At 39.2% G+C, this 22,882-nt stretch overlaps 1 protein-coding gene across 1 annotated transcript in view; it reads right to left on the bottom strand.

Annotated features, from left to right (window-relative positions):
- Window positions 1-6,376: 6,376 nt before the first annotated feature.
- The window catches only part of PDE3A (phosphodiesterase 3A), a 244,735-nt gene continuing 228,229 nt past the window's right edge, over window positions 6,377-22,882 (bottom strand). The window contains exons 10-16 of the mRNA XM_058655656.1: window positions 20,411-20,522; window positions 15,625-15,738; window positions 15,297-15,496; window positions 12,604-12,807; window positions 11,812-11,967; window positions 10,361-10,625; window positions 6,377-6,736 (exon numbers count right to left, since the gene is read on the bottom strand). Coding sequence (XP_058511639.1) covers window positions 6,495-6,736; window positions 10,361-10,625; window positions 11,812-11,967; window positions 12,604-12,807; window positions 15,297-15,496; window positions 15,625-15,738; window positions 20,411-20,522 — 1,293 coding nt within the window. The 3' untranslated portion in view covers window positions 6,377-6,494. The remainder of the gene's footprint in view (window positions 6,737-10,360; window positions 10,626-11,811; window positions 11,968-12,603; window positions 12,808-15,296; window positions 15,497-15,624; window positions 15,739-20,410; window positions 20,523-22,882) is intronic.

Here is a 22,882-nt window from a genome sequence, read left to right on the forward strand (position 1 = left end):
TTTAAACTAATGGACAAATGTATAGTAAGAGTCAAGCCATTAAAACCCTAGTAGCAGGTAATACGTAGATATGTTATTATTTAGATAGTAACAGTATAGTATTGGATTATGCTCATAAATAGCTAAAATAAAATATCTGAATTATTAGAGTCATGAAAATAATCGTAGGGAATTATTAAAAGAGGTCATTGGGGAAATGAACAAGTTGTATACACAAAAAATTTTTAAACAGTTTTGGTTTCACATTAAATATCTGAGTATCTTGCTAGTATATTGGGAGAGAAAGTACTAGAAGTAAAAAAAAAAAAAAAAAATCCTCTTTAGCAAGCGTTCAAGCAGCAGTTTCCAAGCTCAAAGGGCTCATTCACATTCAGAAACATGATAGTACATAAAGTCAGAGGTGAAATATGGATCAATGAAATAATTTCTACTCCTGAGTAGCTAATAAATCAGCTTAAAGCAAAAATGGCAGATGTCCTTGGATGTCCCTTTAAGTTTCCTGCGTGCTCACTCCCAAGCCCAGCTTGCTTTTTCTCCTTCTTAGTACTATCTGTCTCAAAACTGGAAGTGGTGGACTAGAAATGGAAGTGCAGGCATTGTCTCTCCTTAATATGAGAGAAGAATATTTAGTTATTTTCCCTTTCCTTACCTTGAGTTTCAGTTTGTGTGTGTGTGTGTGTGTATGTCAGAAGGGGGGTTACTTTCTTCAAAGAGAAAAGGGAGAATTCCCTGATACAGTTTTGGCTGCATGTGAAAAAGGTACTTTTATCAATCTCTCAATGATATTGAATACTTAATTAAGACTTAGGGCATTTTTCATTACATTCATAAAAATGAATTTCAAATTATTATCTACCATTTGATTACATCCAGAGCAGGTGAACAGAGTAGGTGTGACTTATGTGAAAGTTAAGATTAATAGAGTTTAATTTTCCTTAGCAGTGAAATATTTGGGTTTTTAACTGTGTTTAAATTAAATAAAACATAATTTATATTGATAAGTTGTTTTTCAACCGAAACCATGGTAAATTGCAAGATAGCATTTTGTTGTTGTTGTTTTTGTTTAGGAATCACTTACAAGAACTCAGGCCAGAATTTGAATATCTAAAGCAAATTTTACAGAATAAATTAAATTTCAATTGATCATACATACTCCAAAAATATCTTTTCCCCCAGGAATGAGGATGTCAGAAAAGTAATTAAATTCCATTTTCTGTTATAATTAAATTTCATTTGCATTTTCAATATTCAGCATCCCAGCATGAAGGAGTATTATTTTCTGAGTTTCAATTTAACTGAATAACTGAACACTTTAAAAGCAGATTTGGTGAAAGAAAACCAATCTAATTTAAATATCACTGATAGTACTTACATAGGATGATTTACCATCACTCCTAAAAGTTTTTGATTGAATTATTCACATTATTAAGGAATTTCTTGATCTGCAACAGTGGGGAAACCCATCTGGGTATGGTCCCATTCAACACCTCTGACCTCTAAGGAGAAGGCATGGCTTTTCGTCTGCGTATCACACAGCTCTCCTGGGAAGCAGCTAGCCGAAGATCCCAAAGTCTATCAAAGAAATCAACCTTCAAAACATGGCACAGAGAAGGATCAGCTGCCTTTAGACAGGAAATTGAAAATGTTCTTAGGGCTTTAAGCAAATGCCAAAGCCAAGTTTCTTTTTCAACTACGTCTGGGTCTATCTCTACCATCTCAAACACAGCAGAGTTACTGATAGAAGATCAGCACAATCGAAACCATCTCCACCGAACCAGTATTTTCTATCAACAGATTAATATTGATTTCCACCAAGGAAATGAAGCCTTATCCTTCAGTTTTGTGTCTTCAAATGTATTTACCAAACAAGAAAACATTCTCAATGATTTTTCTCACTGTTGTTAACCTGCTGTCAGAATTACATGTTGCGTGAACAAAAATCAATTCGGGTATGGTAATAAAGCACCATTAGTGAAGATAAAGTTTGCATTATTCTTGACAAATGCAATATGTTAGGCAACAGTACAAATTACCTAACATCTGTAGCAAATAATAAAGGCTGAAAAAAAATATGCTCTCCTTCTGACAATGATGAGAAATGAAGATTTATGCATAACTCAAGTTATCTTGATTATAGTTTAAGCCTGGCGAGCTTCATGCATCTAGTTCAATGCTTCCCCACATAAATTTCCAATAATAATTTGAGTATTGTCTAGAGTAACCCAAAAGAGAGGATATAAATGTAAGGCTTAAAACTAATGTATTTTTTATTGATTAGGAATAATTTAATTTTGAAATTCTTACTTAAGTGGATAACTAGTTTCATGAGCAAATTTTAAAAATGGACTGAATCTCAGCAAATTCATGTTTTATTGCAAGGGGAAGTCACAAGAGGAATAAATGAGTGGGAATAATGGTCACAAAGTATTTTCTTGGCTTGCTAAGAGGGGATGAATGAAAAGCATTGAGTGAAGCTTTAAAGGACACAGATGCTATAACCTTCAATTATTCAAAGTAGAGCTAGCAAGCACAAAAACGTGCTGCTATTTTTTGCACACATATTACTGAGAATTTTTAGAATAAGAAGGATCTTGATTTACTGTAGACTATGAAAGTCCAGAGAACTCTTGATTTATCAGATCTTCTTTCACTTTGGGAAGGCAGTTTATTTGCAAATGACATATCAGTCTGCAGAGGCTTTAAATGGTCATCAGAGTTTGGATGGAAGAAAAGGACACTGGAACCCTCCTGTCGTTTACATACATATGTTAGAAATTTTATAAATTATGAGGATGGGAAGGTGGGGTGCTACCCTGATGGGGAAGCACCAAGAATACCTCTGAAGTAGACTGTAAACGATTGTGGATTATTCACTTCTGGAATTGTTCACGCAAGTACTTCACTTTCATAAAGCAATCACTTCAAACTTTAGACTTTATTCACAATGATAATGTTCATACTTTTTATTATTTAGAAAATAATTTATATTTCTCCATCATTTAAACAAAGAACAGGCCTGAGTCTCATGCCTTCTGCACAGCTTTTACCATCAGAGGAAGTTCTCTGGGGAAGACAGAAAGGGGACACCGAGAAATGCCAACTTAGCAGCCTGCATACATCTCACAACAGTCGTCAGCACAATGAATTCCTTCCCCTCGATCTTCCTGGACTGTGATTGGCAGGATTCGCTCTGGAATTACACTGCGATAGAACACACAGAACTTGACGTTCTGGTTGCTGGATGCTTTCTTAAACACACTATGGGGAAACAACTTTACTCATCAGATGAAGAAAGTACAGAGGTACTGCCTTTATGTTTTGTTGAGAGAAAAACCAGGTCTTAAATAAATGGCACAGAAAACAATTTTATAGTTCAGAAAAAAGCAGACAGTGTTTTCACCAAAAGTGTTCTACAGGTGATCCCCAGTCACAGAAAAGACATTCTATTAGTATCCTGAAAACGACACTGACAACACTCAGAACATAGCTGGCCTTTTACCTCACAGACAGCAAGCTTGGCTTCCAAGTAACCGGTTCCAACCTTCCCTTCATTCACTTTATGCTTTTCTATACAAGTGTCCTTTTCCCAAGTGGGCTAGAGACTCCTTCATTTAAAAGACCTGAGTTTATCTAAGGGCACCTATATGTGGCTCATATAAAAACGTAGTAAATTGCAACAAATACATTGGCACCACAGGAAAACAAGCTTTGGGGTTGGAAGTGAACACAGTAATACTGCTATCACCAAAGAGGGAAACATCACTAGCATCAAACACCCAAGTCCGTAGGCATCCCTTGAGATCCAGGTCAGACCTCCAACTCTCTTCAACTGTCAACTGACATCTAGCGATAATAAAAGGAATCATTCGAAGAACAGAAAACTACCAAGTAGCCTGGATGGACAGACACTACTATGTGATGAAGAGATTCCAACGGCCTTGTCCACTAATAATTCTACTATTTCATGTACCTTAAAGCAAAAAGAACAATCTGGCAGTTGTCTGAGACTTGCACTGTGGCAGCTTATCCTTGCCCCTGTGCTGGCCACCCAGCTTTAAACAAAACACCCAGTCTGTGGTTATCAATTCACAATGGTCCTGCCATTGCACCCGCACCACAGCTACCACTGCCCTCAATTTCTATTTAGAGCCACAAAGCATTTGGGGAGGGGAGCAAGACTGGTTTTAGGAAGTATTTAGATCTAAGAGGTATAAATACTTTTTTTTTCCTACTCACAAGAGAACAGTTGAATTCACTGGGGAAATACATTTGACTTACAGTCATTTTTTACAGAGATCTACAGACGGTACAAAGCAAATGGAAGTAACACAATAAATTCTAAATAATGAAGACCTGGAGTTAACTCAGAAATATGCTGAAAAATATCTCAATTATTTAGGAAGAAACTGCATTTAGTTGATCTATTTTAATTTTTCTTCTTATAAAATATGCTTTGAATCCATTCTTTTCCATTTCATCCTCTTCATTGGAAACTTACATAAAAATTACACTTCCAACAGGAAGAATACAATATCCATTCATGAGACACAATAGCACTTTTAACATCAACTTTCCTTGCTAGGACTCCAGAGGAAGTACAAGTACATATGCGCATCAGGTTTACATGTTTGGATGATGTATATTTATAATTATGGGCAGAGTTAGAACCAAAAGGAAGAAAAACATTGAAAAGCTATGAACACCAACTACAAAAACAAAAAACAAAAACAAAAACCTTGGGCATTGGGTAAGAAAGTCCTTTGCTGGTAGACATGGACTCAAACTTGATTCAGTTAGCAGAACATGTTAGTGGGCACAAAAACAAACAAAAAACATTTCTTGCAGCATCCTCATTTCATGGGGAGAAAACCTACCAAATTATCCATTAAATTAGAATAGGTAGCTAGCAGCTGTCCACAGACTTCCATGCAAATGAATCACTGCTCTCTTACTCAGCTTGGGGACAGCTACAATGTAGAAAAATCGTGATTAAAATATAACTTTATAAAAATGTCCCCCCCATTTAAAAAAAGAATTGCTATCTACAGAAAAAAATCTTTATATTTACATCAAGATAACTATTCATGACATATATAATAATATGAAATAAAATATTGAAAGTGAATATCAACTTTTTAAATAGAGGTTTGGCTCACAGCATAAACAATGTAGATAACCAACCAAAAAAAAAAAAAAAAACCTTTCATCAACAGCCCCATCCCTACACAATCCCCTTCTAACTTTCCCTGTCAAAAGAAAATGAACCAGTCTAGAGAGAGAGGCCACTCCATCACACAGCATGGAGAATACTGCAAAGTGGTCACCAGGACCTCCACACACACCCACAAAGCCAGTTTCCATCAAGTATCCAGGACTGGGCTTTCCTTCCAACAACATCAAAACGCTTGGTTGAGACTTTCATCCCTAGCTAAAAATCCATACTCCCTTGGCCTGTTTTTTCTACCACGTATTTTGCTGTAAATTAAGCTGATGCCAAGAGTTCACTGTGAGGCATCATTCCCAAGGCCTTCTCTAGCATCCATTGCAAAATTTTAACTGGATTCAAAGACCTGACTCCAGGTCCCCTCTACTTATCTGTGCATGAGGAATGCCCATTCCCTTCTCAGGGGTGCTGATCTGATATCCACTGGAAAGAGCCTCAAGTTGCCCAAGTATGAAGCCAGTCTCAGGGCGCCTCTAAGTGGTAGAGAGCAGTAGTACCAAACGCAAAGCCCATGGATGCCTGCCATCTGCAGGTGGGACCTGTTTTGGAGCTCAAGGAGTCCATTTGGAATGGTTGTCTCCCAAAGACCTTCCAGAGGGAACACCTTCCATTTGTTCACATAGTACTAAGTCAACTGCTACAGTTTCCCTCTGAACGACTGAAATCTTAAGACTCTCTCCTGCCCATGCACACGTACAGTGTTGGCACGATGTACCTCAATTCAAATAACGCTCTGGAACTTTCAGCCCTCAGTGTTAAGAGCAAGAGCTGCTTAGCTGGTAGGTTACGTTGGTTGCACTGCTTCCTTGCTAGGCTGCCCCATTTCCTTTGTGACAGGTTTTCTTCTATGATTTAATATATCACAGTGACCACTATATAAATATGAATGTTACTGTGTTGTGGAGCCAGCAATCCTGGCTTTCAGTGTAGTGTGTGCATGTGTCTGTGTGCACGAAAGTGTATTTTTCTTATGTGTGTCTACGTGGGAGCTTGTGTACACACACACACACGCACAGGCAGATGTATATATTTCCTTCTTTAAAAATATCCTTAGAAGCTGGTGTTGCAATGTGAAAGCTTCCTTGAGCAAGTGTTTTAAACAATGTACCTCACCATAAAAACAACACAGAAAACACACAGAGTCCTCAAATGCAAGAGCCATTTAACCATCATCTCATATTTCTACAGTGTTGTGTCTAAGTGTTATGCTGGCTTGAAAAGAGTCTGTGGCAAGTCAATGTGTTTGGGAACACAACTCATCTATCCATTGTCACTGGTTGGGCTGTGGGGCTGGGATTTCCTCCGCTCTCGGTTTCCCCTTTTCTTCCTCTTCTTCCTCAATAGCCTGGATCTTTTCTGAGGATGGCTGTGGAAGGGTCTGCTCCACAGACTGATTTTCTATGCCCGCCAATCGCTGTTCATCTTCAATGACTTTCTTCCACATCTTGTGATTCTGCAGTAGGTGCTGAGTTATTTGGCAGTAGATTTTCCTCCTTTTGAAAGCTTTCTTTCCTTAAAAAAGAAACCCACGATGTTAGACTACTGATCTGTTTACTGATAAGAATTCAGTGTCAAATGGATCCACATCATCTAGGACCTGACTTGTGTTTTGAAATAGCATGCAGTTTTCAAAAGCAAGGGAGGAGGATGAAGGTGAAAATAACTCTTCAGATGCACCACTTGTATCTTGGTGTTACTTCTATTACATCCAGGCTCGCAAGACTTTTCACAATAGACCATTGGAATATATCATCTTATGTCTTTTTGCTAATCAGCTCAACTCACAGACAACTTTAAAGATGGTTTGGATAATGCTTTTTATTTTCTGCCTTGTGGGAATAAAGAAAAACAACCCTGCATTTCATATTCCCTTTCCTTTTAAGCCACAGAGTGACAGATGACTGTTGGCTGAGGGACAGATGTGAGTCGCAGTGATGGGAAACACGCCACTGCTCAAGGTGACTGCTCCATTTTATAGTCATCCACATTCACTGCAGCACATTCATAGGAAAGAGGGTAACAAAAGCTTAATTTTTCTCTTTTTCTTTTTAGCGCAGCCCCCATCAGAGCAGCTGTTCTCTTACCGATGCCTTTAAACTTTAGCAACAAACCTCTCTGGGATTATACTGAATAAGGTGACGTAGAAGAAAGTTTGTACCAAATAAATTTGCGTAGATTAGAGTCTGCAGGTGGCCTAAAGCATGCCTGCATCAGCAACCAAATTGTTCAGCACTGGAACCTTTTGAAATGAGAACAAAGAGCCTTTCATTGCTCCAATTCTAAATGCAGCTTAGTACTTCATTAGAAACCTCTTAGCTCGCTGTAGGAATCTTTCAGAATTAATTATGATGTGGAGTAAAAGCCTTCTTCTCCCAGGATACCATACTGAAACATTTTATTCTGTGTTTCCTGGGAGACCTCCAAGTTGTACAAACTGCAGAAGTTATCAGTGTATACTGAATGCAGTTTTTTTTCCTGGAATGTAAGTTTTGGGTTAAATCAAGACATTCATATTCACTGATACAAAGTCTCAAATTTAAATCACTAGGAGCCAGAAATAATGGACTTAAAAATTGGAAATCAGAGCTTGCTCTCTGATTCTATAATCTTGGGATGTTAAATGTCTGAGACTTTAATCTTGCATATGGTGAGGCAGCTGAAGCAGATGAACTTCAATTCCCTTTCCATGTCTAAGCTTCCACTACTCCACCGGGACAATGTTGAATAATGCATTGTCCAGCATTTATCATTCTCTCGGCTGTAAAGAACTAAGTCACAGATAGTATTTCCAAAGCTGTGGTATCAAAACACTGTGGATGATAACTTAAAATTTTAACATAAGATGTTCACTTCACTTTCACAAGCCATTAACAAACAGGAATTCTAATCTGTACTTTGGTGAACTTGGTAAAAATAATAAACAAGCCATGGGAATATCAGAGGAGGCATTTAGAATGCAAATGACAGCATTTGCTGCAGCAGCTTAGGTTGGCAATGTAAGTCTACTAAATCTCCTTGCTTTGGTCCTTCCATTCCTCATGCTTGGATTGTACGTCTCTGTTTTCAGTGTACTTGAATTCAAACAGCAGTCAGGGGTCCATGGAAGCAAAAGTTACAGAGAGCTTGGGCTGAAAACAACACCTTTTAACACCATGCAGCAGTAGAATGTCCTGCCTTTAGCGATAATGCTAACTACACTGCTGTTTGAAATGGAGACAGTAAAAAGAGATAAAGCACACACACTAATTAAACAAACCAATGAATAAGTACTGCACAGATGGCATGTCTTGGCTGCTAGCTCTGACTGCAAATATCAGTGCAACATTCCTACTGGAAGACCTTTAAAATAAGCAGAGAACTCAGCTATAACTACTCTGACAACAGGACACTGAAGGAAACAGCTTCTGATTTCCCCTCTACCATTTCTGTACAAAAATGAACAGAACATCGGCAAAGACAAGATCCAAAGCCACACTTGTAAAATTCTATTTTATAAGTCTGTAGTTGGCAATGATTCTTTATCTCTGATTATGAAAGCTTACAACGAGGGGCTTAGGTGCGGGCAAAACGGATCGATACAGGCTAGACAATCTTATTAGATGACTGAAATGCATTAGCTTAACCAGGAGAAAAGTGGTAGCAAATTGCAAGAATAGGCTTCATGGCTAATATTTTTGTTCCAGGTTTTCAAAAGTATTCAGGCTGTACTTTGTCGTGGAGTTAGACAAAACTCACATGCTCTGTTCTCATAAACACAGGAGCAAGATTTGCACAATGCCACAGCAAACATCACAGCTTCTTAATAAAAATGATGTCAGCCCCTAATATTTTCTTCAGATTTGCTGTTTATTTGAAAGGCAGAGGCAGAGAGAGAGAGAGACATCTTCCTTACGGGTTCATTGCATAAAAGGCCACAAATGCCAGCCTGGGCCAGGCCACTGCCAGCAGGAGCTTTTTCTGCGTCTGCAAGCTGGGTGCAAGGGCCCAATTATGTAAGCCATTTTCTGCTGCTTAGCATTAGCAGGGAGCAGCATAAGAAGTGGAGCAGCCAAGACTAAAACCAGTGCCCCTACGGGATACCAGTACTGTATGTGGTGGCCTAACATGCTACGTTACGGTGCTGACCATACTAGTCCCTCATGTTTTCATGACGGGAAAAATAGGACAGAAATTTAAAAATAAAAGGAGTAGGTGTTTTTGCAACTCAAAATTGTGAACTAGACTACCATGACATACTCCAATTAAATAATGATTATAGGAAATGATTGCTTCTCATTGTCATTATTGCCATGACCAGAGTCCAAAGTCAATCATGTATTAGCTGGTTAGTTTCAACAGTCCCCTAAATGATCCTCCTACTTCTCCCTGGTTCACTCACCAAACTCTCAAATACACCCAGTTTTGCAACTGGCTCAATCTGAGTTCAGTCCAGTAACCATGGAACAGCTGGCCAACAAAGTCATTGGATCGTTCCTTGCCACAGCAACTACAGGTGGGACCCAGAATCCAATACTTCTATAGCAGACTAATTCTTTAGCTCTTAAACCTGTATGGGCTTCAAACGAGGTTATACATCCCCAAAACTTCTCCATCCTGGTACCAATGGGGACAGCCCATCTTAGGTTAGAAAATACCAAAAACCTTACTGTAACCCAACTACCCCACGGGACTTGTGTCGTCTGTCCATCGCCTGTTTTTCCCTGGTTCCCCACTCCTTTTTTCTTTGTTTCGTTCCGTTCAGCTCTCCAAGTGCTCATCACCCAGGACCTTGGCGTACACTCCATTCTCTTCTTGGAATCCTCTTTCCACAAAACTCCCCAAAGAGATGGCTCTCTCACATCTTTTAAGTTTCGTCTGCTTCAAAATTCCTGTCTTACTTCATCGTTCCTGTCCCTGGCTATCTTCTCCGTAAAGTTTTCATTTTTTTCTGCAATATTTTCCATCCCCTCCTTTCGCTTTCTGTAATTTCTACCATTATGATTTTTTGAGAAAGGGAGTTACCCGTTGCCCACCCCAACAGATGACAGCTGGACTCAAAGCAGACAATCTATGTGAAGCGTAAGACTTACCTAAGCATGGTGAACCTAAGCAAGAGTGCCACTCAGGAGACACACGGGAGTAGGTTGAGTAACTTACTTGGAGATTCATTTTCACAGGTTTCTTCCTCGTTGGGTGCATCTGCCTCTTCTTCCCCCTCCTCCTCCTCTTCTGGGTCATCGGTATCTCCCGACTCATCACTGTCTTCCACCCATTTTCCTGGCATCAGCCCTGCCGAGTCATAGGAGTGGCACAAGGGACCCACAATGTGTGAGATGAAGGATTCCTGCAGATTGGCCAACTGAGGGGCAGAGCGGTCCATGAAGGGGCTAATGGGCAGACCAAGGCTGGCCTCTTCATCACCCTGGAGAAAGAGATGTAGCATGGATGTTTATCCAGGAAGGTAAAACACAAGGGGAGCCTAAAAAACAAGGAAAGCCAACATCATTCACCTGGCACCTAAAATGTGTAGGGATGTAAGATACCAGGCATTCATGTGAAAACTCCTTCTTTACTTGACTGCTGAGAAAAACCCAAATTTTAAGATTCTTTAAACCTTGCTGAAGTGGACTACTTTTGCAATCTCCAAGTTTTTGGCTTGGTTCCCAGGTGAAATACAAGAGATCTAATGCCTAACTATACATGTCTTATCACATTATTGTCCCTTATCTGAGAACATTGCTGCATTATGCAACGCTAGACACAATCACTGAACAAATAAATGATTTGCTACATTGTCTTTTGTGCACTGGCTTTCAACAAATTCAAATTAACTTTATAGAGCAGTTCAAGTGTTCACCTTTTTTCTTTTTTGGATTTTGTTTTAACAGTATCTTCTGTAATCACATGGTTTCTGAAATGCTTGTATATGCTTTTGTGTTTAATATGTAAAATGTTATAGAATAGGTACTTAATTTGAAAGGCTTCAGATTGTTCTGGTAAAAAGATGCTAGCGCACAGACTAGAAGTTAGCACCTTTAATAAAGGAAATATGCCAAGATGTCAATAATGTTTATGGTTAAGGAGTTGAACTATTATAACTAAATTTTTTTCTTTTTCCCTTTCAATATTTTCGTACTGATACTACAAGAATCCTATTCTGAATAATGTGAAACATTATTTTTAGGAAATAACAAAGGCAAATGCTGTGCAGAATGGCTTAAGCTGATGCCTGCCATGCCAGAATCTCCTATGGGTGCCAGTTCGTGTTCTGCCTACTTTACTTCTGGTCAAGCAACCTGCTTACAGCCTGGGAAAAGCAGTGGAGGAGGGCCTCAGCCCTCAGCTCCCTGCAACCCTCATGAGAAATCTGAATAAAAGTCCTGGCTCTTGACTGTGGCCCACTTCATCCCAGACACTACAGCCACTCAGGCAATGAACCAGCAGATTAAAAGATCTGTCGCAGTGTCTCTCTAGAACTCTTTCGAACAGGCAAATAATTTTTTTTTTTGAAATGGAACCATAAATATGAGAGAGCATGATCATACTTTGACAGGGTTGGGAAGTTTTGCTGCATGTGCAGATCAAGAAACTGAAGTTTAGCTAGTTACCTGTTCATAAAATTCATTAACAATGCCTTCTGTCCACTGAAGGTGCAATTCTTTACATTTCGCTGGTCCGTTAATATCTGCCAACTTTATACACATCTGACAAACCAGTAGGCGATCGTTTTCATTGGTCCAATCTATTCCAACTTCATCATTTACCTGTATGAGGGATAAAGTTCAAAACGTGCTTTTGCCTCAGGGAACACGAAATGAAGGAATGCTTACTATCTTGCTGCTATGTAAAACTAATACCAAATAATGAAGAACTTTTAAGTTATGTAATGTTATTGGCTATAGAAATTAATATTAAAATACTTAGGAAAGTGAAATAATGAATGCTGAATTTACTAATTATTAATTATGAAACTGACAATAAATACCACTTCGCAATTAATATCAGCTGTAGTAATTTATACTAAAGATCGGAAGCGTTCTTGAATTAACACTAATGCATTTGGAGTATAAAATTTTGCTTCAAGTTTTTCATCTTTACTGCTGCTAGGTAATTGACATGAATGTACCATACAGATAAAAAACTAAAACAAACAAAAAACCCGCAATAGTTAGGATTCGTTTTTTTCTTTGTAGAATGAAATGTATCATAAACAGCACTCCATTTGCTTAGACACCTAGAACCAGTTCAGCCCCTCTATGTCTGCTTATGCCTAAATACTTCGCTATGCTTTGCTTTCACATTTGACAGATGAAAGTCGACAACAATGAGTTTTGTTTACGTCTTCGGTGCTTTATCATCCACTCTGACCATAAAGTGAAGACCAGCACGCATCTCATTACCTTGGCGTTAAACTTGGCTACGAAGTCAAAGTGTTTCTTCAGGTCAGTCGCCAGTATTGCTTCGATGACAAGGAAACGGAAGTGCTTAAATTCCACGTGGTCAAGGTTAACTAAGAAGTTGTATTCTGGCCGCGACATGAAAAGATTCCACGCAGCAGCTGCATGATGATTTTCCAAAACCGAGCGATCGTTATATAGCACTGCCTGCACAAAGAAAAGAGAAAGTTCGACTTTTAAGGTAAAAAGATCACAGTAATAAATAAGCATGTGCAACGGTTTTGAAATAACTTAAAGATTTTATTTTTATTTAAAGGGCAAATTTACAGAGAGAAGGAAGGAGAAAGAGAGCAATCTCCCCTGTTTCTTTGCAAGACACAGGAACTTAAACATGTATCAATACTCCTAAAGAAATGACTGCCACTTTCTGAATCCAGCATAAGACTTATATAAACACAAATGACTATAAAATAGGAATGGGTGCCCAACAGGCCCCCAAATCAATATTTTCCCTTGATAATCAGCCATATGAAACATATGGGAAACTTCCAAAAATTCACAGAAAATTAAAATGGATAACATTTTGGTGCAAAAAATACCAAACTAAACCAAATCAAACAAAAAACAATTCTGGCATCTCTTTACATGGACAGTCCTCAAGGTGTCCATAGATACGTGTGCAATGAAACATCTATGCACAGATTTCAAAACTCTCTTCCATGGAAATTTATGTTTTAATTATTTCGCTTTACAAAATAATTTTTGAAGAATCTTTGTATCATTAAGTTGTTTCTTGTTCGAAATTTTCTAATGGCAAAGGAAGCCGAGTTTAAAAAAAAATGAAACAACAACAATAACAAAAAGGAAGCTGCATACAAGCTGGCTGAGACCAGGGCAGGCTACAAAGCAAAATAAAAAAGGTTCCAGAACAAGCATGGAAGATAATGCACCCAATCATTGATCCCTAGAAAAAAGGCAGACAGGGGAAGGGAAGTGAGTCGTGCTAGCGGGATGTATGCTGCCTATCTGTAGGGAAAACAATTCTGGCATGTACTTCTGGTGTATAAACGAGAGGCTGTGAGTTGGACAAAAAATATACTGGGGATTTTTGTTGAAAATAGAATTGAAGGAAATTATTAAACAGTTCATAGGGGAGGTTGTGGAAGCACATGGGAATGGGATGAAACAAAAATGGCCAAACAAAACAAAACAAGAGCAAATATGGGAACATGCTTGTGGGAGATTGCCCCTGGATCTCTGCCTGCTAGCTGGTGGGCATGACTCACGGCTGTCACAGCTTACCTGCCCATGACCCGAGGCACAGCTTCCAGCCCTGCCTACGGAACACAACCTGTGACGTGTCAGCCTTACACCCAATTCCACTGTCACTGCTGGGTGAAGGACTGTCCGGAGATGCCCTCCTGCCCTCCCCATTCCTTGTCTATGTAAATTTGTAGTTTCTTCACAATAAATGCAGATTCCCCACCAGGTGGTCTGGTGGCTCTTGTGACCCAAGAACACTGTGGCCTCACCCTCTCTGTGGCCTCGGGCACTGCCAGCAGTTCCCGCTGAGACGTGCTGCCCTGCAGATTTCGCAGCAAGCTGAACAGAGAATCACAGGATGTTCAATGACCTGGGTCCAGCTTACTCAACTGAGAGGAAGTGGAATTCATTTCTATAAATGGAAATGTCTTGGCAGTTAGTGAGGTCTCAAGATGTACAGAAACACAAGGGTACGTGGAAAGATTCTTAGAGATACAAAATTAAAAGATGTTTCTTTGGGGGCTTCAATAGCCTGGAATCCCTGCATAGGTGTCTGCTTCTTTTCTTTCTTAAAAGATTCATTGATTTTTATTGGAAAGTCAGATTTACAGAGAGAAGGAGTGACCAAGATCATCCATCCACAACAGCCGGGGCTAAGCTGATCTGGGTCTTCCACACCATTGCAGAGTTCCAAGGCCCTGGGCCATCCTCCACTGCTTTCCCAGGCCACAAGCAGGGAGCTGGAAGGGAAGTGGAGTAGCCAGGACATAAACCAGCACCCATGTGGGATCCTAGCGTATGAAAGGTGAGGGCTTTACTAACTAGGCTACCACAATGGGCCCCCCAAATAGGTTTTTTTCACAGTATTACATGTTTCATGAACTTTCTGAGGACCTCTCATGGACTAAAATCAATCTACTTAAAGTTGCCTAGGGATTTATGTTAGGTAATACATTTTCCTCAAATGGAAGCAAATTCATTTAGCTCTTTCAAACCAACAGATACACCAGAAGGATTGTATGTTGCAGTAAAAATGCTTCAAAGGAATGGGATTTCTCTTCAGAGAAACCTTGCTGAAAAGTGCAAGAAAGACTTGGTTCTCTAATCCGTTCATAAATTCACTTTTTTATAAATCACCTTTTTCCTTGTCTAGGCAAGTCACAACCATGAATTCAAGTACATTTTCTTCCCAAGGAGAAAACTGAGAAAGGATCCCCATGGACAGTACAACTGTACACCTGCCATTAAAAACTTGTGACAATTCATGCATTTGTTCTGAATCAGCACAGCCTTTAAGGAGTTCATTCTACAGTGAAATGTGGCTTGCTCTAATGCTGTCTTGGTGTCTATGCCAAATGAAATTTATTAAATAATTTTTTTCAGTGGCATCTCAAAAAGGAATTATTTTTTCTAATTGAAACTTGAAGAGTTACCTGAGGCGCACTGGTGGCGACCAGGAAGGCGTTCGTTCTTCCCGGGTGGTCATAGTCATGCATGGCTGCAGCCACATACAGAGCCATCAGTTCCAAGGCAGGGATATTCCCAGAGAGGCAGCCGTATCTGTCATCAGGCACAGTATACATTTTTGAGAATACATATCCCATATGTCCATGCGTGAATCCACTGTCAGAATCTGAGAAAAGTAAAAGCAATGGGAACTTAAAAAAAAAATAGCATGAGACTGATGTCACTTGTCTCACTTTCTTAAAACACCCTTGTTTCCCTCCTTCACAAGGGAGCACGGATGTGCTTACTCCATACCTGAGTCACTTGCTGATCCATGGTCGCTGACGACAGTGGAGAGGCCCGGAATGGGCTGCGTTGTAAGATACCAAACAGCATGCAAGACGTCAGTGGCGTGAACTCTGTTGTGATCTGAAATTAATGTGAAGGAAGTCATCCATTTGTGAACTCTGGGGACCAAGGACTCAGAGTGCCATCTACTGGACAAACAGTTCAGGCCTCACATTTTTAAAAGACTCACTGAAAAGTCGGTCCATTGCTTCTAGGACAAGTACTTCTACAACTCTGTAATGTTCACAGTGACAACAAGCATTATACAACAAAACAGGTGAAACAGAAAATTATATATCCTGGGCTTAAATGAACTCTATGCATTTAAGGAATTCTTTAAGTCCTTCTGTACCCATCTTCATGCTCCTTATATAAAATCCATGCTGAGGACCAGAATAAAACAAGAGACATGACACACATCAGTAAGATCAGCTCAATGGTCTATTGCATAACCTCATTTTGGCAAATGACATAATGATAGAATCTGTGAATATGACACAGTAGTATTCATGTGAATTAATGTAAAAGCATGGCATTAAATATGATGGTAAAAGTTTTATATGTAGATCAAAAACAAAACCAAGTCAAGGACAAAACCAATCACACTCTTGAATCAACGCATTCTAATCTGGAAATAACTAAGTAGCAACAACAACAACTACTGCACAGTAATATAAAAGCTAAACCAGTTAGAAGAGTAAAACCTAACAGAAAACCCAAGTCCCTTAATCCTCAGGTTGTCAGGTTGTCGTCATGGCACGGAGGTCATTGTTTGCCCAGCAAATGAACTTCTGAACTATAATCTAATGTCCAGCACACTGCTGGCTCACCTCATCTTTTTCCTGGTGAAATTATTCATGAGTTTTCTTGATAACCTGTCCCACTCATAATAAACTTCCACTGCATAGGATGCTTAATCCTGAATGTCATAACTACTTGCATTTCCAATAATGCTGTCTCCCTCCTTAGTTTATGCTGAACAACAGATAAAGAGAAGTGACAAACAGAAGAAGAATGATAACATGAATATGAGCAAAACATCTGCTCCTTGGGTAAAATTAAAAAAAAATCATGGTTCTGGGGGTACCAGGCAGTCGAAGGTGGATGGTACTGTTTTGTCTTTTTATATGTATATATTTCTGGCAAATACTGAGAGCCCCTCAGTAAATGATGACACAGACAACTTCGGGTAGATACTCTACAAGTCATTCAAGGGGAGTGAGTACAAGGCTTTGAGATGTTCTTGGAGCAAGTTTGAGAAACATATCCTGTAGCCTGCAAAGATATGGGGAAAATGACCAAATTTGTGCAACTTTGACCAGCAATATGGGTGAGTTCTCATTATATAGTCTTTCTATGCAATTTTTAAAAAAGGTTGCAGTTTATTTTCCTGTTACAGCTCATGGTCATTAAGTCCATAACAATTACAGATGTGTATGCACAAGAAGACTACAATTACTTTATGTCTGCACCTGTGTCCAATACAAAGTCGATCATATTGGAATCCAGATTTGGGAGAGATTTACTTTTGTCTCTGCTGATAGTTATAATTCATGGTTTCTTACGCAACTTACTCAAAAGCCCATTTCCTTTTTTTTTTCTGTTATTATTTCCACGAAACACTCTGTAGGTATAGGGATTCCCCACTCCCCTTCCTCTTCCTATTCCTCCCTCTCCATTCCCCCAACCCCTAAACATTTCCCCCATATTATTACAACAGTACAGTCCTCCAACAACAGTCACAAGTCCAATATCCTTCTATTTAAGTTTATCATGGCATTGTAGGTATTGACAATAGTGGGACATCTACGATCATATTGCCAAGGTATATTTAAGTTTCAACAGGCGTTCTCATTTTATTTGGGAATAGAGAAACTTAATGCAATCTGTCTTCACTTCCCCAATATGCTAGCCTCTGCTAGACAGTTCACCTATGAGAATATATGCACAGACTTATTTATGTATCTATTGATCTTGTATTTTGCATTAATGTTGCCTTTTCTCGGAGAAAAGCTCATTTCATTCACTGAAAAATGAGATCAATTTGGCAGGTTCAACCTCTGACTGCAAGCGCCAGCATCCCATCTGAGAACCTGTTCAATTCCCAGTTGCTCCACTTCCAATCTAGCTCCCTGTTTGTGGCCCAGAGAAAGGAGTGGGATGGCTCAAGTCCTTGGGCTCTTGCACTCCTTGTGAGAGACCCAGAAGAAGATCATGGTTCTTGACTTTTGAACTTAACTCCAGCCATTCAGCCCTTTCTAGGGTAAACCAGTAGATTAAAGATCTCTTCTCTCCTTTCTTTGAAACTTGGCATTTCCGATTACAGTAACATAAATCTTTAAACAAAACAAATAAAAGATCAACTTGAAAAGTCTAATTTCCATTTTTTAAAAATATGAGAATAGTAACAGTGCAATTCGGAGAATGACAAATGGAATAGACTTTCCAAGTGCCTGAGATCTATGATAAGCTTACAGTAAATACAAATCCTGAGATTAATGAAGGTAAAATAAGTTGTTGGCTGTAGAACAAGATGCTCGATGAATTCTAATTACGTGCTATTCTCTTACATGTGGAGTTGCAAGGATAATACTGAAGAATTTACTAGGCCCTTGGGAAAGCAGAAGATAGCAACGATTGGACTCAGGAAGAAAATGCTGGTCTGAGTGGAGGTGTTCATCTTACTTTGGTTGAGTAAACAGAAACATAACTTTTAGGAACAAGTGTTAAAATAAGTAGACATGTTGCGTAGTTTTGTGCATCTTAACAGTAATGATAAACAAATGGCTCCTATAACTATCCATATTAGTTTAAATTTGCAACTCCAGTAGAGAGGTGGCATGGTTATTTTAAAAGCAATCACAATTCAACCTTATCCAAGCTAAAGCTTTTTTTTTGTGTGTGTGAGAAGTTGTAAATAAATTCCCCGTACGGAATGTGCTTAGGACTTCTACAAGAGAGCCAGGATGACTCTGACAAATCCTTTTCAATGCAATGAAGAACTCATGAAAACATATCTGGTCACTTTAACATATAAAATGTAATCAAGACATTGCAAACATGATAAACATTTTAAACTACTTAAATGCTGATAATCGTTCACTAGGATTTGATGGTAAACTCCCCAGGGAAGAGTTTAGAATGAACTCTGGAGGACAGTGTTTAAGTGAACTCAATTAAATCGAGTCATCCTGATACTATCGCTAAAATATAGAGGAGATACCAAAAAACTCATGGAAAAACAAAATTAAGAGGTGTATTTGGGTGTAAGCTTTTCTAGGTCTTTTTTCATTGGATAATTTTCTATGAAATTTTTGAAGATTCTTCATTTGTTTGCAAATACGACACAAATTTAGAAATTCAGTCTCATGCCTGTCTGTTGCCGGTGCTTTCAGTGGCCTCCTTTCCGTAACGGTTTATTTATGTAACTCTTTCACCTTTGAGCAATCACTGACACTCTAAGTCAATCGCTGGCATCTCACCAGGGTGAGCCCTGGGAAAATCGTTGTTAAGAAAGCAAGGCTTATCTTGAGATTCTTTCAATCTCCCTACTGTTCATTTTTCTTCCCTAACCGTTGTGGCCTTGTCAGACAAACTTTCCCAACCTGCCCCTGCTGTCGCGTTCTTCCCTCTGCTATTCCAACTGTACCATTCTGCCTTTGCATTTTGGTCCTGTATCTGCCCCCAACCACCCCCCCCCCCAAAAAAAAACTCATTTGCAGATTCAATCTTCCATTTTCCTGTCTGTCACATACTCATCAACTTTTCATTGTCATCACAATGGAGTAAGTCAAAGAGTTATGCATCCCTTTCTGGGAATATCTTTTTCTATAATCCCATTCTTAATTTAACATCAGCTCTTTGTAATTGCAAATAGAACTGGTGCCTTGAAGTCCAAGGTATATAAAAGTCAATGTAAAGTTTAAAAATGAAAACATGATACAAATACTTCCATGACATTGCAGCTAACACAGCAGGTTTATTATTTTTCTTTCCATTTATTTATGCTGTAGACACACTACCTCAGTGTACCAATTTTTACTGGGTCTCTGGGCATGTACTCTAGTTTCTTGATGCTATACTATCGTAGGATAGCTCTTCCTCTGTGTTGATGATCACATGAAATGCTGTGCAATTTTCCAGTATCTCATTATTATTCATGGCTAAAAGCTGTATCCTATGATACTCAAGTTTTGAATGCTGGCTTGCACCCTCTCTTCGGGTTTTCATATTTAAGTGTACTGTACAATGTTTCTCATTTTTCCATAACCACTTTCAGATATCTCTTCTATTTTACTAATCAGATTACTACACTCCTGTTCCCCTAATATCAACTGAATTTATCTCGCTTACATTGAGAAAACTTAATATTTCATGGAATAACTCTACAGAGATCACAAAGTCACACGATAAAAGTAGCCAATAATTAAAGAAACATTAGTTAAGTTATTAGGTAATTCGAGCTTGGTATATACCCAGCACTATTCTAATATCCTCTAACTCATTATCTCATTGAATCCTCACAATTCTGTGAAGCAGACATTATGAGCCCAATTTTTAGGATGAAAAAATGAGCCGCTACGGAGGCCCGGCTCTAATATACATGGACATGAGCCAGGATTCTATCAGTTTACCTCCTAATCCTTACTTGGTGTGTGCAACTCTCTGCTGGCTGGTCATGATCTAATATCTTATCATCCACAGCAAATTCACAGATCTTCCATGTACTCCAGCACCAATCATGGATACTTACAAGGAATATCCCTATATCCAATCTCCAAAGCATGAAAATAATTCATAAATTCCCGAACAGGAATTTTAAAGGCTTCAAAGAGGCCCATGTCTTCAAAAAGTCTGTAGGACACCTGTTAAAAAAAAACGAAAATACAAATCCTTACAAAAGATGCTTCATTGTGCTCCAGGGACACAGAGAAAGGGTATATCCCAAGGAGTGTGTTAACTATTTAGATCACCAGTGGAGACAGCTATGGATATGCTGAAGATGTGGTATGTGCTTCTGTGAGAATCAGGAAGGGAGTTAAATGCCTGTTGGGGATCGGGGTGGGGACAGTTTTGGGGCCGCATCCACCTCGGGAGGACTTGTCCTGAATAAGGCAGGAAGACACTGGAGAGCCAGGAGCACGGAGACAGGCTTTATCTCATTTAGGAAGGGAGCCTCCCAGCTGTTGGGTGAGAAGTGGATGGCTGTGTGACATCTTGGCCTTAAATTCCGTGAACTTCCCTTCACTGTGGACGGCAGGTAGATTTAACCTGTTCTCTTTGTCTCCCCCTTTCAAAAATCCAATAAAATGAAGTTGATAGATTCTGTCGTAACATAACTTAAGCAACTGTCTCTTCTAGCTATGTCCTTCTTACTATTGCTTTAGACTGTATTCGAGTTCTTATTTTTAAGTATCTAAGGGATTTGACTAGACATATTACTTCAGTAACAGCTGCAGCATACATGAACACAGACACAGAAAGCATTAAATGAGATGCCTCTTTTAGTGGTGGGTATAGGTGTGTACACACACACACACACACACACACACACTTTTCCCATAATAAAAACTTTGTAACTTTCATATTTGTAAATTCAAATGAAAAGAAAAAGCTCATAAATCTCCACTCCGTAAGGCAAATGAAGCTGCATTTTCCCAAATGTTTCGTCAACCAGAAGTACATGGTGACAAATAAGCCTCATGCTGTAATGTTTTACCTATTACCTACTTGATCTTTGAAAGATGACTTCAACAAAGGTATTTTAATGAATTCCTGCTCAGATCTGATTGTGAGTTCATCTCTACCTTTCTGTCTATTGTTATCCACATTTCTAGGATAGCATTCTGCCCTGGCCCACTGCTCCTCACAGCCACTTTTTGACTTGGCCATGCTTCTTCAAATGTGGATAGTTTGAAGACAGAATTACAGTGAGTTTTGCAGGGTGCTGAAGAGCAGTAAACACCAGATGCTTAGGCTTCTGATAAGGAGTTAGTGATGTTTTAATCTGAATCACTATGCCATTTTGGAAGAAGAGCGCTATCTTGTTTACGTCTTGGCCGCTGCTTCTGGAAAACAGAGATTAAGCAAAGTTTTGGAAAAGCCCTGGACCTATATGAGGGTACTTCCAAAAGACTGTGGGAAAATGGAACTAAAACTTAAGTTTATTCTGGTGCATGAGGCTTTGAAATTAATGTAATTTTCAATATTAATTTTCCATGGATGTTGTAAAGATAGTTTGTGTATCAACTACAAAATAATAGAACTTCTTTTTTCGCTCTACAGCAGGCAACATTACTAGTGAAAGAAGCAAGAGCCAGCTGCTTAACTACTGCCCGTGCCTTGTGGAACCTCTACAGGCCTATCCCGAGAAAAGCTCATTCCTGCAGCTCAGCAGTCTGTGATAGATTTCAGAATATGGGATACAAAACCTCTCAGGAGTCTCCCAAAGTATGAGGCTCAGGTGGACTGAATAAGATGGTTGCCCTTAAACCTGTCCTCAGGGCCAGCTAGAATAAAGGGCATTCCTTAGCACTGAGACGGAAAGAGGATGGGAATGTGGAATTCACAACGGATGGTCCACGCACAGTCACTGTAGCCTCCAGCTGATAACCAACGTGCGTTACCCAGACATCATTATGTTATGTACCACATCCATCAACAGTTGGACATGCCTCTTTTGTCGGCACCAAGCTGAACTGCCACTATTTCAACACCCATTTGCTTAACAGATTAGGAATTTGCTTAGGTCAAGGTTCTCTGTCTCTTTCTGAAGACTACACTGGTTCTCTGTGTTCCTGCAGCCACATGCTGGCAGCAGAGCCAGCCCACTACCTTCTCCTTCCGGACCTCTGGTGGTTGGGCTTCTTAGCCTAAAGATACATATCCAGATACTTACTGGGAGGACTAAGGAAAACTCGTCCCCCACTCAGCTATTAGAAATCAATACTTCCAGGACTCCTTTTCTACTGTTTTGCAATAAATCTCAGTTGGTCTTGAATTCTCACTTAAGATGATTGGCAAATTTGGTAGTTTGAGTGTTTCTGCTCTGGTATTTACTCAGATATGTTAGACACACACTTAAAACATTTTAAAACAAGCTTGTAACCATTACTGCTTCAGCATCCTTAATTAAAACATGCACTTTGGCAGATGTTTGATAATACAGCAAATCCATCACTTTAGTTTTGATTTCTGCAGCAAACATGTTCAAATTCTGAATTTC

This window comes from Ochotona princeps, chromosome 27 (assembly GCF_030435755.1).
Source record: "Ochotona princeps isolate mOchPri1 chromosome 27, mOchPri1.hap1, whole genome shotgun sequence".
In the NCBI taxonomy this organism is placed as follows: Eukaryota; Metazoa; Chordata; class Mammalia; order Lagomorpha; family Ochotonidae; genus Ochotona; species Ochotona princeps.